This window comes from Herpailurus yagouaroundi, unplaced genomic scaffold (assembly GCF_014898765.1).
Source record: "Herpailurus yagouaroundi ecotype Mexico unplaced genomic scaffold, PumYag 222, whole genome shotgun sequence".
NCBI lineage: Eukaryota > Metazoa > Chordata > Mammalia > Carnivora > Felidae > Herpailurus > Herpailurus yagouaroundi.
Window position 1 is genome coordinate 11,564,462 of NW_024412453.1, and position 18,370 is coordinate 11,582,831.

The 18,370-nt window shown below is 43.6% G+C and overlaps 1 protein-coding gene across 1 annotated transcript in view; it reads left to right on the top strand.

The window, feature by feature from the left end:
* The window catches only part of GRIN2A (glutamate ionotropic receptor NMDA type subunit 2A), a 368,706-nt gene that overhangs the window by 251,547 nt on the left and 98,789 nt on the right, over nt 1-18,370 (top strand). Inside the window, exon 5 of the mRNA XM_040459051.1 lies at nt 4,238-4,352. Within this exon, the coding sequence (XP_040314985.1) occupies nt 4,238-4,352 (115 nt within the window). The remainder of the gene's footprint in view (nt 1-4,237; nt 4,353-18,370) is intronic.

Below are 18,370 nucleotides of genomic sequence, written 5' to 3' on the forward strand. Positions count from 1 at the left end.
ATCCCAAAGGGATGGACAAATTGAAACCTGGCTTGGTAGCTAATTTGATTCAACAACAACAACAACAGTGATAATAAATAAAAGACCTTAGTGAATTGGCTGGCCTAACCCTAAGTTTTGGGTAGCAAATACAGAGTGACTTGGCAACTGATTTCATACTAGCTTCTACTCACTGGTGGTCTTTGTCTGCATTATTTATATTGAAATAACATGAATAGTGTTCCATCCTGTTCCATGGTTCTATGCCATTGGCTTTATGGCTTCCTCCATGCAGCGCATCACCACCCCTTTCCCCTGGCCATTCACCTAGCCAGCCCTTATTATCCCTTCCTGACACAATCCAAACGTTTCCACTTTGTTTCCTGATTCCACCTCTGCCATCAGAGCAGAGCCATTCTATTCCTTACGCTCTTCACCAGCCTACTTAATACAAATCTCTAATTTCATCCTTACTGTCTTTATTCCAATTATTTATTGCAGGAATGTATTTGTTTACTTTTGTATCATTTTTCCTATCACATCTCTTGGCACAGGTCATGACACATAGTAGGTACTCAAATATGTCTATAGGTTGGATGGGTGGGTGGGTGAATGGATCAATACATGGATGGATGGATGGATGGATGGATGGATGGATGGATGGATGGACAGATGGATGGGTGGACAGATGGATGAGTGGATGGGTGGGTGGGTGGATGGATGGATGGATAGATACACGGGTGGGTAGGTGGGTGGATGGATGGATGGATATATGCATGGGTAGGTGGATTGACAGAATGATGGGTGGATGGATGGGTACAAGGATGCATGGACTGACAGATGCATGGATGGAAGGATGGATAGATGCATGGATGGGTGGATTGACGGATGGATGGATGGATGGATGGATGGATGGATGGGCGGACAGATGATACAAGGATGGATGGACTGATGGACTGACGGATGGATGGATGGATAGATTCATGGATGGGTGGATTCACAGAATGATGGATGGATGGACAGATGGACGGTAAAAGGATGGATGGATGGAAGGATGAATGGATTGATGGATAGATGCATGGATGGGTGTATTGACAGATGGATGGATGGACAGACAGATGGATGAATGGATAAATGGATGGATGGATAGATGCATGGATGGGTAGATTTACAGAATGATGGATGGATGGATGGACGGATGGACAGATGATATAAGGATGGATGGACTGACAGATGGACAGATAGATGAATGGATTGATGGATGGATGGATAGATGCATGGATGGGCAGATTGACAGAATGATGGATGGATGGATGGATGGATAGATGGATGGATGGATGGATACAAGGATGGATGGACTGATGGACGGATGAATGGATGGATGGATGGATGGATGTATACACGGATGGATGACACTTGTGGTGATGATCTGTCAACATACTCAACCACCAAACATAAACTCCAATGCTACAATGGGCCACAACTAAAATTAATCATGGGGAACAAAAGCAAAAGTCAAACTGGAAAAATACAAACAGAGTAATTTAGGTCCCCCTAGTTAGTGAGAGGTTTTTAGACATAAACAAAAATGTTGGAGTTGTCCTTCAATGCAGAGAAGCATTTTTACTTCTTCTCTTGGCAGCAAATCCGACTGCATGACTGCTTTACTTAAAACCTTTCATGGATCTCCATGGTCTTCTGAACAACATCCAAACCCTTTAGGGCAGTATTCAAAGTCGTTTACGATCTGGCTTCAGGGATTCTCTTCAGACAAATCCCACTGCCCCTCAGCTTACTAAGCTATTCCCTGCTTTCCCTAGCATGTGTCACTGCCTTTGCTGACTCTTCTTTACTCAGGGTGATTCTTTGGCTCAGAACTCTTTTCTCCCACCTCTTCTTAACCCTTTTACTCTCCTAGATTCCCCAGGAAGTGCCACCTGTATCCCTTAGGTTGAGTGAGGGGCCTTCCTCGGCATTCTTACATCTCCCACTCACTGTGCATTTGTGCATGAGTGGTGTTCTGCGTGCTGTCATTGTTTATGTGCCTGTGTCACTGAGCGGTAAAGATACCTGTAGGAGGGCGGACAGCCACTGCGGTTTTTATTCCTGTATCTAGAAGACTCCCCATAGGGTCTGACATATAATAGACATTCAGTAAATAGTTGTTGAATCAACAAAATACCTATGAGGAAATGATCACAGATACCTTGCATGCACACCAAATAGAGTGATTACTCTTTGCTCCTTCTAGAATCGCAGTGCTTTATTTTTCTGTTTTTTAACAAACACTATTTGCAAGAAACTTGGAGAACAAAAAGACACACACACACACAAATAAAAGGTACCTGTAATCCCTCTGTGCATAGACAAACCCTATTTTTATTCTCTTCTGTTTAACATTAAATAGTGAGCATTTTCTCTTCACCCTTAACTTGTCATCAAAACACGATTTAGAAAAAAAAAAACCAAATAATTCATTGAATGGATACACAATATTTGCTTTTTTGCCTTTTCCCCAGTTTCTTCACCTTGTCCTTGGAGACCTGATTCTTCCTCCTCACAACACAGTATCCACTATGGCTGCCCAGGGGCAGACATGTGACCAGTTAGGACAGTCCCTGGTTTTAGAATTTTTTTCATAGTCTATTTCTCCTCTTTGATATTTTACTTCTTTAGCTGCTTTTGGTGTTAAGGGAATGTGAAGCAAGAAAATGCCATGGCCTTGAGATAGCCTGTCTGTCTGTCTGGGATCTCTGAATATTTCAACCCACCATACTACATTAACTGAGTATCTGCCAGGTGGTATGTTCCCATGCAAGTCTGACAGCTTCACCTTTTTCTTAAGCTGCAAGGAGAAGTGGAATCCCGGGGACCCTCCCACCTGAATCATGGGAGTTGACCTCTGCCTCCCTCCCTCCCTGTCTGCATCCACCTTGCCTACAGGCAAGGTGGCTTTGAGGGGTGCTAGAGATAAGAGTATCATAAGGAAGACAGATGTTGTGCAATGAAAACACCTAGGCTAAGGGTTGACCATACGGATGTTATATAAGGCGGATGGTGAGGCGAGGCGTTGTCCTTGATGCCTCTCTCTCCCCCAACCTCCACATCACTAAACACCTGCTAAATATTCTCCACTTGGTCCTATTTGTGGCAGCTGGTATTTCTCCTTCTCCTCCCTTTCTTTTGGGGCCACAACAGTTCCCAGGCCAACATCCTCTCTGACCTGGATAATAAGCACAATGTAACCAACCCCCTATGTCCCCTCCAACTCATTCTGTACACAACATTCAAGTCATATTATACAAGAAAAGTCCGATTTACCACCTCCTTGATTAAAACCTTCAGTATCTTCCTACTGTTTTAAAACAAAAACAAAAGTCTTTAACATGGCCTGAAAAGTCTTGCTGTATCTCACCGATTCATCTTCTCAGCCATACCACATACCACATTCTTCTGTCTCTCTGTCTGCTTTGGTCTCGCTGGTCTCTGGTTTGGTCTCGCTCCCAGTCAATCCCTCATGTGTACCAGTACTAGGCCTTTGCACTTGCTGCTGCCCTTTGCCTGGAATATGCTTATGTCCTTTTTTTTTTTTAACCTAGTTAATACTGACTCCTTATAGCCTTGCCTGACCCCTGTTTCACTTCCACATGGCACACTCACCTCTCTACTATATCACTTGTCATAGATCTGTAATTAATTAATGCCTGTCCTGTCCTTTACACTCTAAGCTTCATGGGGAGAGGGATCCTATCTGTTTCCTTACTTATCTTCATCCAAGTGGCTGCGTCCTGGCCTGTAGCAAATACCTAATAAGTATTAGTAGAATGAGTAATGAACAGATGGGATACTATTTCTTGGAAGCTGTATACCATGTGGTTTATGAGCAAGCAGCTTCCTTTAGGGAAGCTTATTAAAACATAATAGAACATGCTTTTAGACCCTCCTGTACTATCATTTGAACAGAAGTCTGTGGGCATGGCAGGATGGAAGGGTCCATCCCATGTGCTAATTACAATTACTAATGCCTAAACAGGATTGGGGATTCTGAGAGTGATTACAGGTTCATGGAAACGAGTGCCTGGCCAATTAGCAGTGCCCACGCGGGTACTAATACTTCCTTGGATAGAGGCCACCTGTCGTGCGTGATGATAGCCACATAAGTCTTCACTTTCTGAGTGTTATGTTGATGGTGGCATCCGCTCATCTGACCTCTTGAATTCTTCCCTAAAAACATGTCTTTCTCTCTTCCTCTCTCTAGATTTATGGTCAACGTGACATGGGATGGCAAAGACTTGTCCTTCACTGAGGAAGGCTATCAGGTGCACCCCAGGCTGGTGGTGATTGTGCTGAACAAGGACAGAGAATGGGAAAAGGTGAGCATCCTTCGGCATGCCGCGTATAGGGGAAGGATGAAAGCAGGGGCCACAGAGGGGCTCGGCTTACTCCTTTTCCTCACATGTTTTCTGCTGAGCGGCTCCAGATCCCATCCCATGACCAGGACCAGATGTTTCTTGGAACAAGGCAGACCAAATATCATAAGGTGCAGGCGGAATGCTTTTCCTGGGTAAACTGTGGTGATCGTGTGCTGTTCTGTGTGTCAGCTTCTCACATCTCATTAGGAAGGGTCCTTGAAGGACTTAGGATAAATAATGTAAAGACTACAGTTTGGTTCATGTTGGTACAATAGTACACGTTTGCTACAGAGCAGTGATCACACGAGTCTGCCTAAACCCCATATTATGTACCATAATTACACATTTTGCCATATGGAGGAACCCCTGTATTTCATCTCTGTAGTCTTTTACTTTAAATCAACCCATTTCCGAAACTTAAGCATGTCACTTCTACAAATCACAGGTTGATTATATTTCTTGTAAAGCACATTTTATAGAATATGTATATTAACTATTAAAAAATGAGGGGCGCCTGGGTGGCGCAGTCGGTTAAGCGTCCGACTTCAGCCAGGTCACGATCTCGCGGTCCGTGAGTTCGAGCCCCGCGTCGGGCTCTGGGCTGATGGCTCAGAGCCTGGAGCCTGCTTCCAATTCTGTGTCTCCCTCTCTCTCTGCCCCTCCCCCGTTCATGCTCTGTCTCTCTCTGTCCCAAAAATAAATAAAAAAACGTTGAAAAAAAAAATGAAAAACACCACTGCAGGGAAAAAAAATCATCACACGTCTTACCCAAGGCCGTGTCCTGAGTCAGAGAGGGGAGATGTCATAGGATTTACAGATGACGCCATGAGAACGATGACAGTATCTGTCCCACTTTCCCACTCTCCCACCAAGTTCCAAGTCAGTGGCCGTACTATCACATAAAGAGCAGAATAAAAGAGATCAAACGGAAGCCTGTGTCTTTATCTTGTCTTTTTTGACAAGCAAGGCATGGCTTCTAAATTGCTTCAGCAGCTTGAGATTTCTTTTCACTTTGCACATCAGATGGGCTTGAGAGATCCTAGGGGTAGGAAGATGCAGGATGTGGTGAGGAACCGTCCTATAATTAACTAGCATCAGAAAAAAGTTCTGTGCAAACAGATGCATTGACTCTGGACGATCAATGATGCATTCCTAGAAGGGAAGATGAAGAGAAAGCTTTGGAAGATTTTGCCTGCTACACCCCACAGCTACAAAAGAAACTTTTCTTCAAGTGCACTTAGGGAACTCACCAAAGTAGACTGTGTTCTCAAGCATAAAACAAGTCTCGATATATCTAAAAGGATTGAAGTAATGCAGAATGCTTTCTTTGACCACACAGTGTTAAAACAAAAGTTAATAATAAAAGTATATCTACAGGATCACCAGATGTTTGGAAATTAGGTCCGGCCTGTGAATAGCCCACGGGTCAAAGAAAAAAAAGACATAAGAAAATATTTTGAATGAAATGACCTTGGAAAACACAGCATGTCAAAATTTGAAGAATAAAATTGAAGATGTGCTAAGGGGGAAATTCATAGCTGTGACAGCTTATAAATAAAAAAATAAGGGAAGTGTAAAGGCAGTGATTGAAGCTTCTACATTAAGAAGCTAGGAAAAGAGCAAAGGGAACCCAAATGAAGTAGAAGGAAGAAAACAATAAATATAAGAGTAAAAATCAAAGTCAAATACAAATATAGAGAAAAATCAACAAAGCCAAAAGCTAGTTCTTTGAAAAGGTTAATGAAACTCGTAATTTCTAGCAAGAGTGATCACACAAAACATAGAAAACACAAATACTAATAATCAGTACTAAAAATGTAAGAGGGAATATTAACACAGACATTATAGATCCTGTAGACATTAAAACGATCAAAAAATTGGGAATAATGTATGCCAACAAATTCCACAATGTAGATAAAATGGGCAAAGTTTTTTTGGAAAAAAAAAAAAAAACAAACACCCACCAATTTCCAAAACTGACATAAAAAGAAATAGACTGTCTGAATTCCCTAAGTTTCTAAGCTCTAAACTTGCTAAGAAATTGAACTCATAACTAAAATCTTTCCCATTTCAAAAACAAGAAAAACTCCCGACCTAGATGGCTTCACTGTGAATTCCATGAGACATTTTAAAAAGAAATGACACCACTCTATGTAATGTTTCAATATAGTAGTAATCAGAACCCAGCAATATATTAAAAAAGAATAATATATCATGGATGTTTATCTTATGAACTGGTTAATGTTCAAAAAAATCAGTCTAACTTACCATGTTAATATAATAAATGAATAAATTGCATGGTCTTCTCAACAGATGCCAAAAAAGCATTTGATGAAATCTAATATACCCATTCATGGTAAAGAGGGAGATTTCTCAATCTGATAAAGGTTATCTATGAAAGCCCTATAAGTAACATTTTGCATAGTGATAAAGTGATGAAAATAGATCTATAAACATACATTCAAGTGATTTGTGATGAATAATTATGACAGTGAGGGAAAAGAAAGTCCTTTTAATAAATGTTGCTGGATCAACCAGATATCCATATAGAAAAAAAAATACCTTAACCTATAGTTCACACCATACATAAAAATTACTTAACATAAATTTCCAACTTAAATGTAAGTTAAAACTGTCAAGTTCCCAGAAGAAAATTTAGGAGGGTATTGCTGTGATCTGAGAAAGTAGAATGCAAAAGGCATTAAGCATATAGTAAAAATAATAAACTGGACTCCACCAAAATTTAAAAATTTTTAAATTTTGCTCATGTACCAACACGGTTAGAAAGTGAAAAGGCAAGCCACAGACTGGGAAAAGAATATTAACTATGGTTTTATTCATATACATACACATACACACACACACACACACACACACACACACACACATATACACACAAAGAACTCCTATGAATCAATAATAAAAAAGAAAAACAACACAGAAGTGTGAAATTAAGTTAGACACTTCACAAAAGATATTACTCAAATGGCCAGTAAGTAAATGAAAACATGCTTAACATTGTTGATCATCAGAGACATGCAAACTAAGACCAGAATGATATTTCACTTCACACCCACTGAATGGCTAAAATGAAAGACTGACAATACCAAGTGTTGACAAGGATATGGAGCAACTGAATCTCTTAAATATGGCTGATCACAATGCAAAATTGCAATCACTGTGGAAAAGTGTTTGCCAGTTTCTTACAAAACTAAACATATGCAAACCTTACAACCTAGTAATTCCACTCCTAGGTATTTACTGTAAATAAATATAAGCATATACCCTCAAAGTAATATTTGTATAAGAATGTTCATTGCAACTTGATTTCTTCATAATAGAACATCAGAAGGAATGCCAATGTGCAGCAACAAGAATGGATAAATAAATTATGGTATATTCACAAAATGGAATGCTACTCATTAATAAGGAATGAACTGGTAATACTTACAACATGCATGAATTGCCAAGCATTATGTTGAACAAAAGAAGGCAGACACAGAGAAATATACTATATAATTCCATCTATGTAAAGTTCAATAAGAGGCAAAACCAGTCTATGGGGTTAGAAACAGGAATGGTGGTTGCTTTTGTGGAGGAGGGGCATAGGGAGCTTTCTCAAGTTATGGCATTGTTCTCTATCTTGACATTTGTCAAAGTGCATCAGACTTTTACCCAGGATCTGTTTATTTCCTTGCATGTTGTTGTACCTTAATTAACAACAATTTTTGAAACCCTTCATATTGAGATTCCCAGCACAACTAACTACCAGTGTTGCCTAAGTTTTTGTATTTAACCCCCGGAAACAAATACTAATTATATCAACAATAGCCATTGTTTATTGAACACCTGCTCTATTTCTCCTGTAGGAGGTACACCCCAGCACCGAATCTCCCCCCTCCCTCCCTCCCTCCCTCCCTCCCTCCCTCCTTTCTTCCTTCCTTCCTTCCTTCCTTCCTTCCTTCCTTCCTTCCTTCCTTCCTTCCACAAATACTTATTTAGTGCCTACTACGTGCCAGGCACTATTCTTGATACTTGGAATTTATCAGTGAACAAGACAGACAAAAAAACAACTTCTGTACTCATGGAACTCAGATTCTAGTCTGCATGTGGAGGAGGGTGGGGTGGGAGTCTGTGTACTTTTGTGAGGTTTTAGGAAAGAATTGAATTCTAGTTAACTGGCACCTGGTATACCCTGTGGCCCACATCTCCATCATTGAGCTGGGCTCAATGCATCTGGGACACAGGACATGCCTTTTTATTTTTTTTTCAACCTGTAATGTTTTCCTGGACCCACTCCTTATATCTATCCTTCAAGTTCTGGGTTTTCTTTCCTCTTACAAATGCAAAGCCAACATGCAAATTGCCTTCTTCTTATTCTTAATAGGAGGTAGGGAACGTGGGCCTTTCTGCCTTATGGTGTTGTGTTTTGGGGTTCTTTTTCAACAGTTTGAAGTTACACAACCTGAGGATCCCTTGTGGAGCTGTGAAATCCATCTCCTTGCTTGGATCTCACCTGTCCTGGGTCCGACTTGGCTCACCCCTGTGAATTTTCAGTGCTGCCCGTGGATCCGGCTCATTTGCCAGAGAGCCTGTGTACAGGGAGGCCACTGCAGCCCAGGTGATAACATTGCATAAAAGAAAGCTGCCCTTGATGTGCTGTTTCCAGACGCAGAAAGTGCCCTTTTAATATTTTGTGTGTTCTCCTTCCAATTCCTGTTGAAATATAACAATTTCTCAAAAAGGCAGCTCGGGGAATTACTGCCGAATGGAGCTTAGACTGTACAACTGCTTCCTGTGGTTGGTCTGTTCTCTCGGCACTCAGGGGATCCAGTGCTTCAGAAAAAACTCCTTGTGCTTCTGTCTTGAAGAAAGAGGAAGCCAGTGGAGCAGCTAAATACCAGTCATGTCATCCTTAAACCTGCCCCTCAGCAGGAGACACAGTACAGCAGGTCGTCAGAGGGGACAGGCTGCCGAAGGAGGGAGCTGTTATTCTGGGGCTCGGAGGCGTCTTCTTTTTGTCTCTGAGGTCACCCAGTGGCATCATGGGAGCAGCCGCATGTGAGGAGGGTGTCTTGGAAATCGTGACAAGCCGTTGGAGGGGCATTTGCTCTCCGCGGGGCCTTTGTGTGTGGCTGGAGGGCATTATTCCAGTGCCGTGCACAGTGCCCACCTGTGTTCAGCAGATCTAGAACTCGGTGCTAAGCAGGCTTTCTTCTTGCCAGTCAGGACTTCCATGCTCCTTGCCTCTCCTTTTCTGCAGTGGTTTTGCTCTTCCTTGGAGCTTGGTGGGTCCAAGGCTTCCCAGAGATATTTGAAAACAGTGCCATAGATACAAGGCAATTGACACCCCAGTGCCCACTACGGGCCAACTCTGTGCCCACCATTCCATCAGGCACCGGGGCCATTCCAAGGATGAGTAAGAAACCATCCCCCTCCTCAGGTAGCTCATAACCAAGCCTTCACCGGGGTGAGAAGGGTGAACTTGACTTGGCCAGTTGGGGTAGTTTTCAAGAAGTTAGGGGCTTTGGAGCTGGGCTTGAGTATAGACTGCATTTCTCCAAGTGGAATCATCTTCTTAACTACTTGAAAGCAATGCTTTGGGAATAATTGTATTTACCATTTTGGGTTATACTAGCTTTAAAATGAACATATACATGGGAGTGCCTGGGTGGTTTAGTCAGTTAAGCAGCTGACTTCGGCTCACGTCACAATCTCATGGTTCATGGGTTCTAGCCCCGCATTGGGCTCTGTGCTGACAGCTCAGAGCCTGGAGCCTGCTTCAGGATTCTGTCTCCCTCTCTCTCTGCCCCTCCCTGCTCATTCTCTGTCTCTCTGTCTCTGTCTCTGTCTCTCTCAAGAATAAACATTTAAAATTTTTAATTTTAAATTAATGTATATATGTATATGTGCACACACAAATATACACATATGTACATACTAGCTTTACAATGGAGATAGATTTAGAAAGAGAGACAGAAAGGGAGAGAGAGAGATTCCAAGAAAGATTTTGAAGGCAGTTTGGAATTTTTGACCTCAAGCAGGAATAGGACAAAACCCATACCTGTTGAAGTAAAAGAACCCTCTTGTTTTCCAGAGAAGCACTAATTAAGGATGATAGTAATGCTCCAGAAGACATGAGAGGCACATATCATGTCTTCCCAAACCCAGAGTCCCACTCTGGTGCTCTGAAGCACCCTCCTCCCCTTCCTTCTCTCCGGTCTGCTTGCGTTCTCATTGGTGCCCTCGGCACCAGCTGCCTTCCGCATAGGATGACTCCCAGATTGCTCACTGCAGCTCAGACCTCCCGATCTCTAGACTTGCTTGCAGAATATCCCCAGGTGGAGAGCTCCCAGGCCTCCAGCTTCCATCATGTAGTACCTGGCAGAGGGTGTTGGGACCCGAAACAGGTCACTAACCTGAATTTCTGTTTGGGAGGCAGAGCTAAGAATGCCTCCTTGAGATGAGCTGTTGAAAAAACTAAATGGGATCATGCATGTAAGATTCTCACCCTAGTTCTTGGTACAGGGTAGTCTTTTCCTTTTAATTTCTTTTTTGTTTTTTATGTATTTTAGAGAGAGAGCATGCTTAGCACCAAGCCCAACATGGGGCTCGATCCCACCACCCTGAGATCATGACCTGAGCCAAAATCAAGAGTCAACGCTCAACTGACTGAGCCACCCAAGACATGATGTAGCATGTCATTGTGTCCTCAGACTTAGGGAGGCTTTCATCAACGGTGGTGATGGCCAAACAATTGCCTGTCACATGCACTTGTGACATGATGTCATTTCCAATTATGGAATGCTCCAGCCCTCTCCCTTCTAGATCACTGTATTTTATTACTCCTCCCCACTTTCCCACCTTGCTTAGCCCAGAATGACCCCGTGAGTCTCAGGAACTCTTGAGAATGTGCAGAAGATTTCTAGTGTGTGTTTTTGTCTGATATCAAGAATCTCTGAAAAAGCTCGTTCTGCTGAAAGATTGGAGTATTTATGCAAGCATTGTGTTTGGCCTCTGCAGACACATATTCCAATGATCACGTGACGGAAGTCATGGAGGAAAATTGTAATCGAGAGGCGACTAGTAAGTGACAATCAATAGAGCAATTGTGTGCGTTGCTGAAGCGCACCATTTGCACATTCTGCAAGCCGTCACAAGCACGTTTTGACTTCCACCATGTGCCCGCTTCACTTAGAAAACAATGGCAGCCCAATTGATGAAGCCATGCGCTCTGGCTGTGACTAGCACTGAGAGAATGAAGTTGGTTTTCAAGCTTTCACTTGCCCTTTGACCATTCTATGCCTGGTGCTCAATAGCCAAGACTCAGTCAATATTAGTAAAATGGAAGGGTTCCTGGGTGGCTCAGTTGGTCAAGCATCTGACTCTTGATTTCAGCTCAGGTCATGACCTCCTGGATTATGAGTTGGAGCGCCATATCAGGCTCTGTGCTGATTCTCTGTCTCCCTTTGCCCCTCCCCTGCTTGTTCTCTTTCTCTCTCTCTCTCTCTCTATCTCTGTCTCTCAAAATAAATAAAACATTAAAATCTTTTTAGGGGCGCCTGGGTGGCGCAGTCAGTTAAGCGTCCGACTTCAGCCAGGTCACGATCTCGCGGTCCGGGATTTCGAGCCCCGCGTCGGGCTCTGGGCTGATGGCTCAGAGCCTGGAGCCTGTTTCCGATTCTGTGTCTCCCTCTCTCTCTGCCCCTCCCCCGTTCATGCTCTGTCTCTCTCTGTCCCAAAAATAAATAAACGTTGAAAAAAAAATTAAAAAAAAATCTTTTTAAAACACCTGTAGAATGGTTTTGAGAATGGATGGAAAAATTGGTTTTCAAGAATTTCCCCCCATGTGGAACATCTTTTAGTGTTGGCCATTCAAGTGTAGTTCTCAGGGCAACTTGTATCACAGTCACCATGGGAACGAGGTAAAGGTCTTATCCCTACCTCAAACCTGTGGAATGATCATTTCTTGTTCTGCTTTTTTCATCAGCTCTTCTCATGATTCTCATGCCCATTAAGGATGTAGAGTGCTGCTTTAGGGCATAGATTTACTCTTTATGACAGTGAAGAAATGGTTTAGTCTATGTTGTCCTGGTTGTCGGGACTTTTTGCATCTTAGTCTCTGTGCCTCTTTCTTCCTCTGGAATATAAGGCAGAGTAGCAATGTTTAAGAGGAATGGTAATGAGGGAAAAGGAAGCAAGGAAATTGGTGTCTTGTTGCCCCTTGAGGCATCTCTGGTGAATGACACCGTACCGATCGATGCCCAGTGAAATGTTGTTTATGGGTGTAGATAACTTCCTGCCTCTGGTGTGTCCTCCATTTGTATTGTTACTGAATGATTTATTTTTCTGCTAAATCTGTCTCCCATAAGCAGACATGGTTGGATTGGGGGTCTATAACCCTTATTTATCCACACACGTATTCTATCAGACAACATTTCCTGAGCGCCTACCGTGTGCAAGTCATTGTTGAGGGTTGCAGTAACATGTAGACCAGCCTTCAATATACTAAAGAGTCTGACAGGGCGCTCAGAGAGGCTCATAAATGCAAGACGGTGTGATACGTGCCACAAAAGATGTTCTGATAAAACCCTGCAGTATTTAGAGAAGATACATGGTATGTTGTAGGCAGAAGGATCAAAGGCATCTCGGTCACAGGACTTCCCACTTGAACAAGGTGTCACAGAACAGGCATGATCCAGACTTGTGAGTATGTGCGGGAAAGCCATTCCAGGTGCAAGGAGCATCGTAAGGTGAAGCCCAGAATCAAGGAGTTGAGCGTGTTTGAAACATCACTCGTGTGTTGGCAGAATTCTAAAAATGGCCCCCAGTGCCCCTCACCGCCCCCTCCCCCTAATCCTCTCCCCTCGGAGGGTGTGTGGATATGATGAGATAGACCTTCCATGATGCTTAGGTGAGGGAGCCAAAGGGGCTGTCAGCTGACTTTGAGTAAATCAAGAGGAAGATTATCAGTGTGGACCTAAAGGTCATCTTGAGAACCCTTTAAAAGTAGCGATTTTTCTGCAACAGCTAGCAGAAGGGGAGGCCAGACAGATCCGAGCGTGGGGAGGATTTAACTGCTAGGCTTGAGGACTGAGGGGCCACATGACAGGGCATGTGGGGGGCCACCTGGAGCTGAGTTTCATCCCTGGCCAACAGCCAGCAGGGACTCAAGGCTATCAGCTACCAAGCTGAATGAGTTTGGAAGCGGGTTCTTCCCAGATCCCCCAGCCATGACCCCGGGCTGGCTGACACCTTGATTTTGGCCTCGTGTGACCCCAAGCAGAGAACCCAGCTGAGCCCTGCTGGACTTTGGGCCTACGGAGCTGTGAGGTGCCGTAAAAAGGGGTGCCGTTTCAGGCAGTTGAATTTGGGGCAGTTGCTTACACAATAGAAAATGAACACGGATTGTTGCAAGGGAAATTATGGGAAAGAGGGACTGTGCTGGATTGTGAATTCTGGGCTACGGCACTTTATTCAGTGAAGAAGAAGAGAAAACAGAATAATGATGATAATAATAATAGCTAACATTTGTTTAGTATTGTTGAAGCACCACGTAAGGTGCTAAGCGTTCAAATATATAAACTCATCTCATCCTGATACGAGGACTGTGATACAGAAGCCATGTTACCTTCTTTTATAAATTAGACAGTGAGGCCCAGACAAACGCGACAATTATCTCAGGCTCACAGAGCTGGAAAGGTGCAAAACCAGGGTACCAACCCCACAGCCAGCTCGCTTACACATGCACTCTGCTGCTGCTTTAAAAATGGTGATTGGCATGGATCTTTGGGGAAATTTCTCAGGGGCTGTTTAAGTCACTCGGGTTAGAGGGAGTATAGGCATGAACTGGGACAATGGTAGTGCCACCTGAGAGGCACCTCAGAAGGGGATTGGAAGCACATGGAATTCACTGGATGATTTGCTGAGAGATTCATGACAGAGCAGAAGCATCAGATTTTTTTTTTTTTTTTAATTTTTAGGCGTGGGTGTGTGCTTCGGCATTTCTGGATTGAGTACTTCCAGAGCAATCTGTCGTGCCCGTAAATGACATTGTTCGTCTTTCTTCTCTCCCTCCCCCACCCCCTTTCGCTTCCTCCCCCACCCCCTTTCGCTTCCTCCCCACTCTTGCCTTTTTCTCCGCAGTCTACATCTAAAGACGAAGGCCCCTTTGTAAAATGGGTTTGGTGGTATTGCTACCTTAGCAGAGTTGAAGTGTGAAATTTAGCTTGTTTTCCTTATGTAATGATCATTAAGTTTTTCAAATGATGTGAGCCCTCCAGAGGGAAAGGTAAGGCATCACAAAAGATTTAAAATGATCATCTGACTTCCCTAGAGTCGTGCAGCATGGCTATTTTAAATACCTACACAGTACAATATGTTAGGTCACAGTGGGGAAAATATAGTAGGTCTCTAGCAAATTAACACCTCAAACTGAAATAAGTGATACTGTCTCCGTGTGTGTGTGTGTGTGTGTGTGTGTGTGTGTGTGTGTGTGTGTCCTTCTGTCTTACCTTGTTTCTCTCTCTTTTTTCAAACCAACTCCAAAATGAACAGCATTTAAACCAGTACTCTCTCCTGCAAGGCAACATTCTGCTAAAAGTTTTCTTGGTTTCAGAAATTAAAAAAAAAACAAACAATTCCCAGACAAGATATCTCTGCGGGAGCATGCATTGATGGGAAAGTTAATAAGGATGATTGTTAATGATGGTAGAGGTTGTGCTGATGTTGGTTGATGTGAGGGTCATGATTGTGGCAGATGCCATTCGTTGAGCTCCTGTCGCGTGATGCAGTTATATGTTTTCAGTGCATTATCTCATTTAAATACCACAACATTCTCTGCATTTTACCATATCTGAAAGGGATCTGGTAATAGTACCTCCATCATAGGTTGTTGAGAAAATTTAAATATATGTTGATCCAGTACTTAGAACACCGACTGGCACACAGTAGATGGTCAATAAATACCAGCTTCGGTTATAATTGGGGTTCCATGTCACAGGAGATAAACTGGAAGCCACACGGGATAAATGACCTGCCCAAGGGGTCGGTGAGAAAGGCAGAGTCGGAACCCAAGCAGGAGCTCTCTCAAGAGAGCCAGAGTCGACCATGATGTCATGTAGAGTATCTGTGTCTACGGAACTCCTAAACCCAACTTGATAAGGAAGCTATCTGAGGGCGAGGGGGGCATGAGTAAGCTGACAGATGGTATAAATGTAAGACAAAAGCTGTACCCTTGATAGCGTGCCATTGCCATCAATTATGAAAATGAGTGAATAGATTATTTAAATGATCTCAAATGAGTGAATTATTCAGAGAGCTTCTCAGTCAGAAATATTTCTAGCAACTCCTGAAGAGACAGATGAAAACCATTTTTATTCTCTGACAGGGTCATCAACTCATCTATGCATAGACGAAGGCAAGGCCCTGGGCTCCTCTGACAGAAGGGGGTAGAGAGGGAGAGAGGGAGAGATGGAGAAGGAGAACAGCATGGTTCCAGCTCGACACTGCACAACGTAGGATGAGACTCCCATGCATCACACAGGACAGAGCTTTATTTTCTCTGTTCCCTGGGCTGCCAGATTCTTTCAGAGTACCACAGTGGTCTCTGAGTGGAGAGGAGCTAATGAGACAGGATGTGGCTTTAACTAGAGATGGTAATGCTTTATCTGTCTAGTATATTGGTGTTCCAAGTGAGCTCTCATTTGGGGAACAGATATGATATTTCTAAAGCATATTTCCAAATCTGAACATGAATAGACTAGGAGACTGACTCTAGCGACCCTCTGAATATAACGCACATAATCATAAGCGTTGCTGAGCACCTGTTCTATGCCAGACCTTACAATATCAGCTTTCGTATTCACAATTTAATTTTAGCTACATGATAACCCTGTGAAGTGGGTGGTATTCTCTGATTTTGGAGTAGGGAATACTTGAAGATATTCAGTGACATTTTTCATCAATAGTGCGAAAAGATTCAAATTTGGGTCTTCTGAGCCTCCACGTCTGGTGCTCATTCCACCATTTTGTACAGTTTCTAGGGTGAAATTTTAGCAAGGGCCAAAAGATTCTTGTGGCTAGTATCTGCCTTGGAAGTTGAGTGGAGGGGAGAAAGGACGATACCTAGCCTTTACATTGGGGTAAGTGACTACTCTTTGGGGTAAAGTGACTACTAACTACAAGTGTCTGATGCGATTGAACTGTTCATCCATCCATTTATCCACACGTCCATCTCTCCAGTCATCCAGTGTTCAGTCATGTAATAAACCCTCCGTGTGCCCATTGGCTGTCAACCCTTTGGCCAGCTGTCTTTCATCCATCCATGTGGGGCGTCATTCTTGAGCCCACCCACTCACCCTTACTGATCTGTTTGCCAGGTATTTACAGATTACCTAGCTGTGCCAAGTGTGTGGTAGGTATGGGTGAAGGAGAGATGAATCACACAATGTCCTTGCCCTCGCAAAGCTCACGGTCTAGAGGGAGAGACAGAGAAATGAACTTGCAGTTGCAACATACTCATAGTAAGTTGAATGCTAATAGTAGAGACAAGCCTTGGGCACTGCAAGACATCTACCAAGCCCGGCTATTAGGAAAATGATAGACAAAGGCTTCCTGAAAGAGCTAACATGTGTCCTGAGTCCTAAAGATGGGGGGCGAGTTATCCAAGGGATGTGGGTCATGTGACCCACTTTCTGAACTGAATCACAAACATTTGAGGCCCCTCCCATTTTTCTCATGTCACAGTTCATGTGGTGGGCAGCAGGTAGACTGTTTCCAAGTCCACCTACAACTACCAGACCTCAGCGGTATGTTGTCTGGACCTGCTCCTGTCTCTCTCCGCGCTGTCTCTGTCGGTCTCTCTTATTTCCCCATGCACACGCTGTTGGTGCAGACAGGGATGACATTTGTCTGTTAGCAAAGAGACAGAACAGTGAAGTGCTCTACCCCAGCAATCTGCTTCTGGCTACAAGTGGCTGTGATGGGCTGGGCTGCCTTCTGTAGGTGCGGAGTGTGGCTTTCTCATCTGTGCTGTTGGCAGCAGAAGCTTCGCTCCCCACTTAGGCTGTTTGTCTCGCTGTTGGAGCCTGGGTGGGCCAGAGGGAGAGGCAGAGATAGAGAGGGATAGGATATTCCCCGTGGCGAGCTCTAAGCTCTGGAAGACTTACGGTGCTTTCAGACTCTGGAGACAAAGAAATTGGCTATCTGCACCTGGAGATAATTCCCCACGTTGTATAAAATATTAATGATAAAAAAAAATACTTCTTGTGTCCTGGCTAGAGCCCAGAGGCTTTGTATTGGTCACTTTGATTCTTTTTTTTTTTTTTTTTTTTAGTTTTTTTTTAAATTTTTATTTATTTTTGAGAGAGAGAGAGAAAGAGAGACAGAGCGCAAGCTGGGGAGGGGCAGAGAGCGAGAGGGAGACACAGAATCCAAAGCAGGCTCTAGGCTCTGAGCTGTCAGCACAGAGCCGGACATGGGGCTTGAACCCACAAACCGTGAGATCATGACCCGAGCCGAAGTCGGACGCCCAACCGACTCAGCCACCCAGGTGCCCCTGATTGTTCTTTTAGCAGACATTCAACATGAGTACCATCAGCACCCCCTCTAGTTTATGTATAAAGAAACAGAGGCTCTGTGAGATATGGTGGCTTGCTCAAGGTTAGAGAGCAAGTAAGTGGCAACTTCTAGATTCCGGCTTGTGTCCGTCAGACGCTAAAGTCCATTTTACTCTGATGACACCATATGGTAGAGAAGGAGGTTCTTTGTGTATCGGTGGTGAAGGTTGGCCTTGGTTTAATTATGACAAGCTACCCTGGGAGACCCCCATCCCTGCTTGGTTGACATGCTCCCAGTGTTTGCAGGAAAAGCTATTACAGGTACAAGGTTCCCTGCTGGACCAGGCGTCTTCCTGAGCTTCGCTCAGAGCGTCCCACTGAGCCACATGCAAATCTGCCACATAATCAGTCTCTTGCATC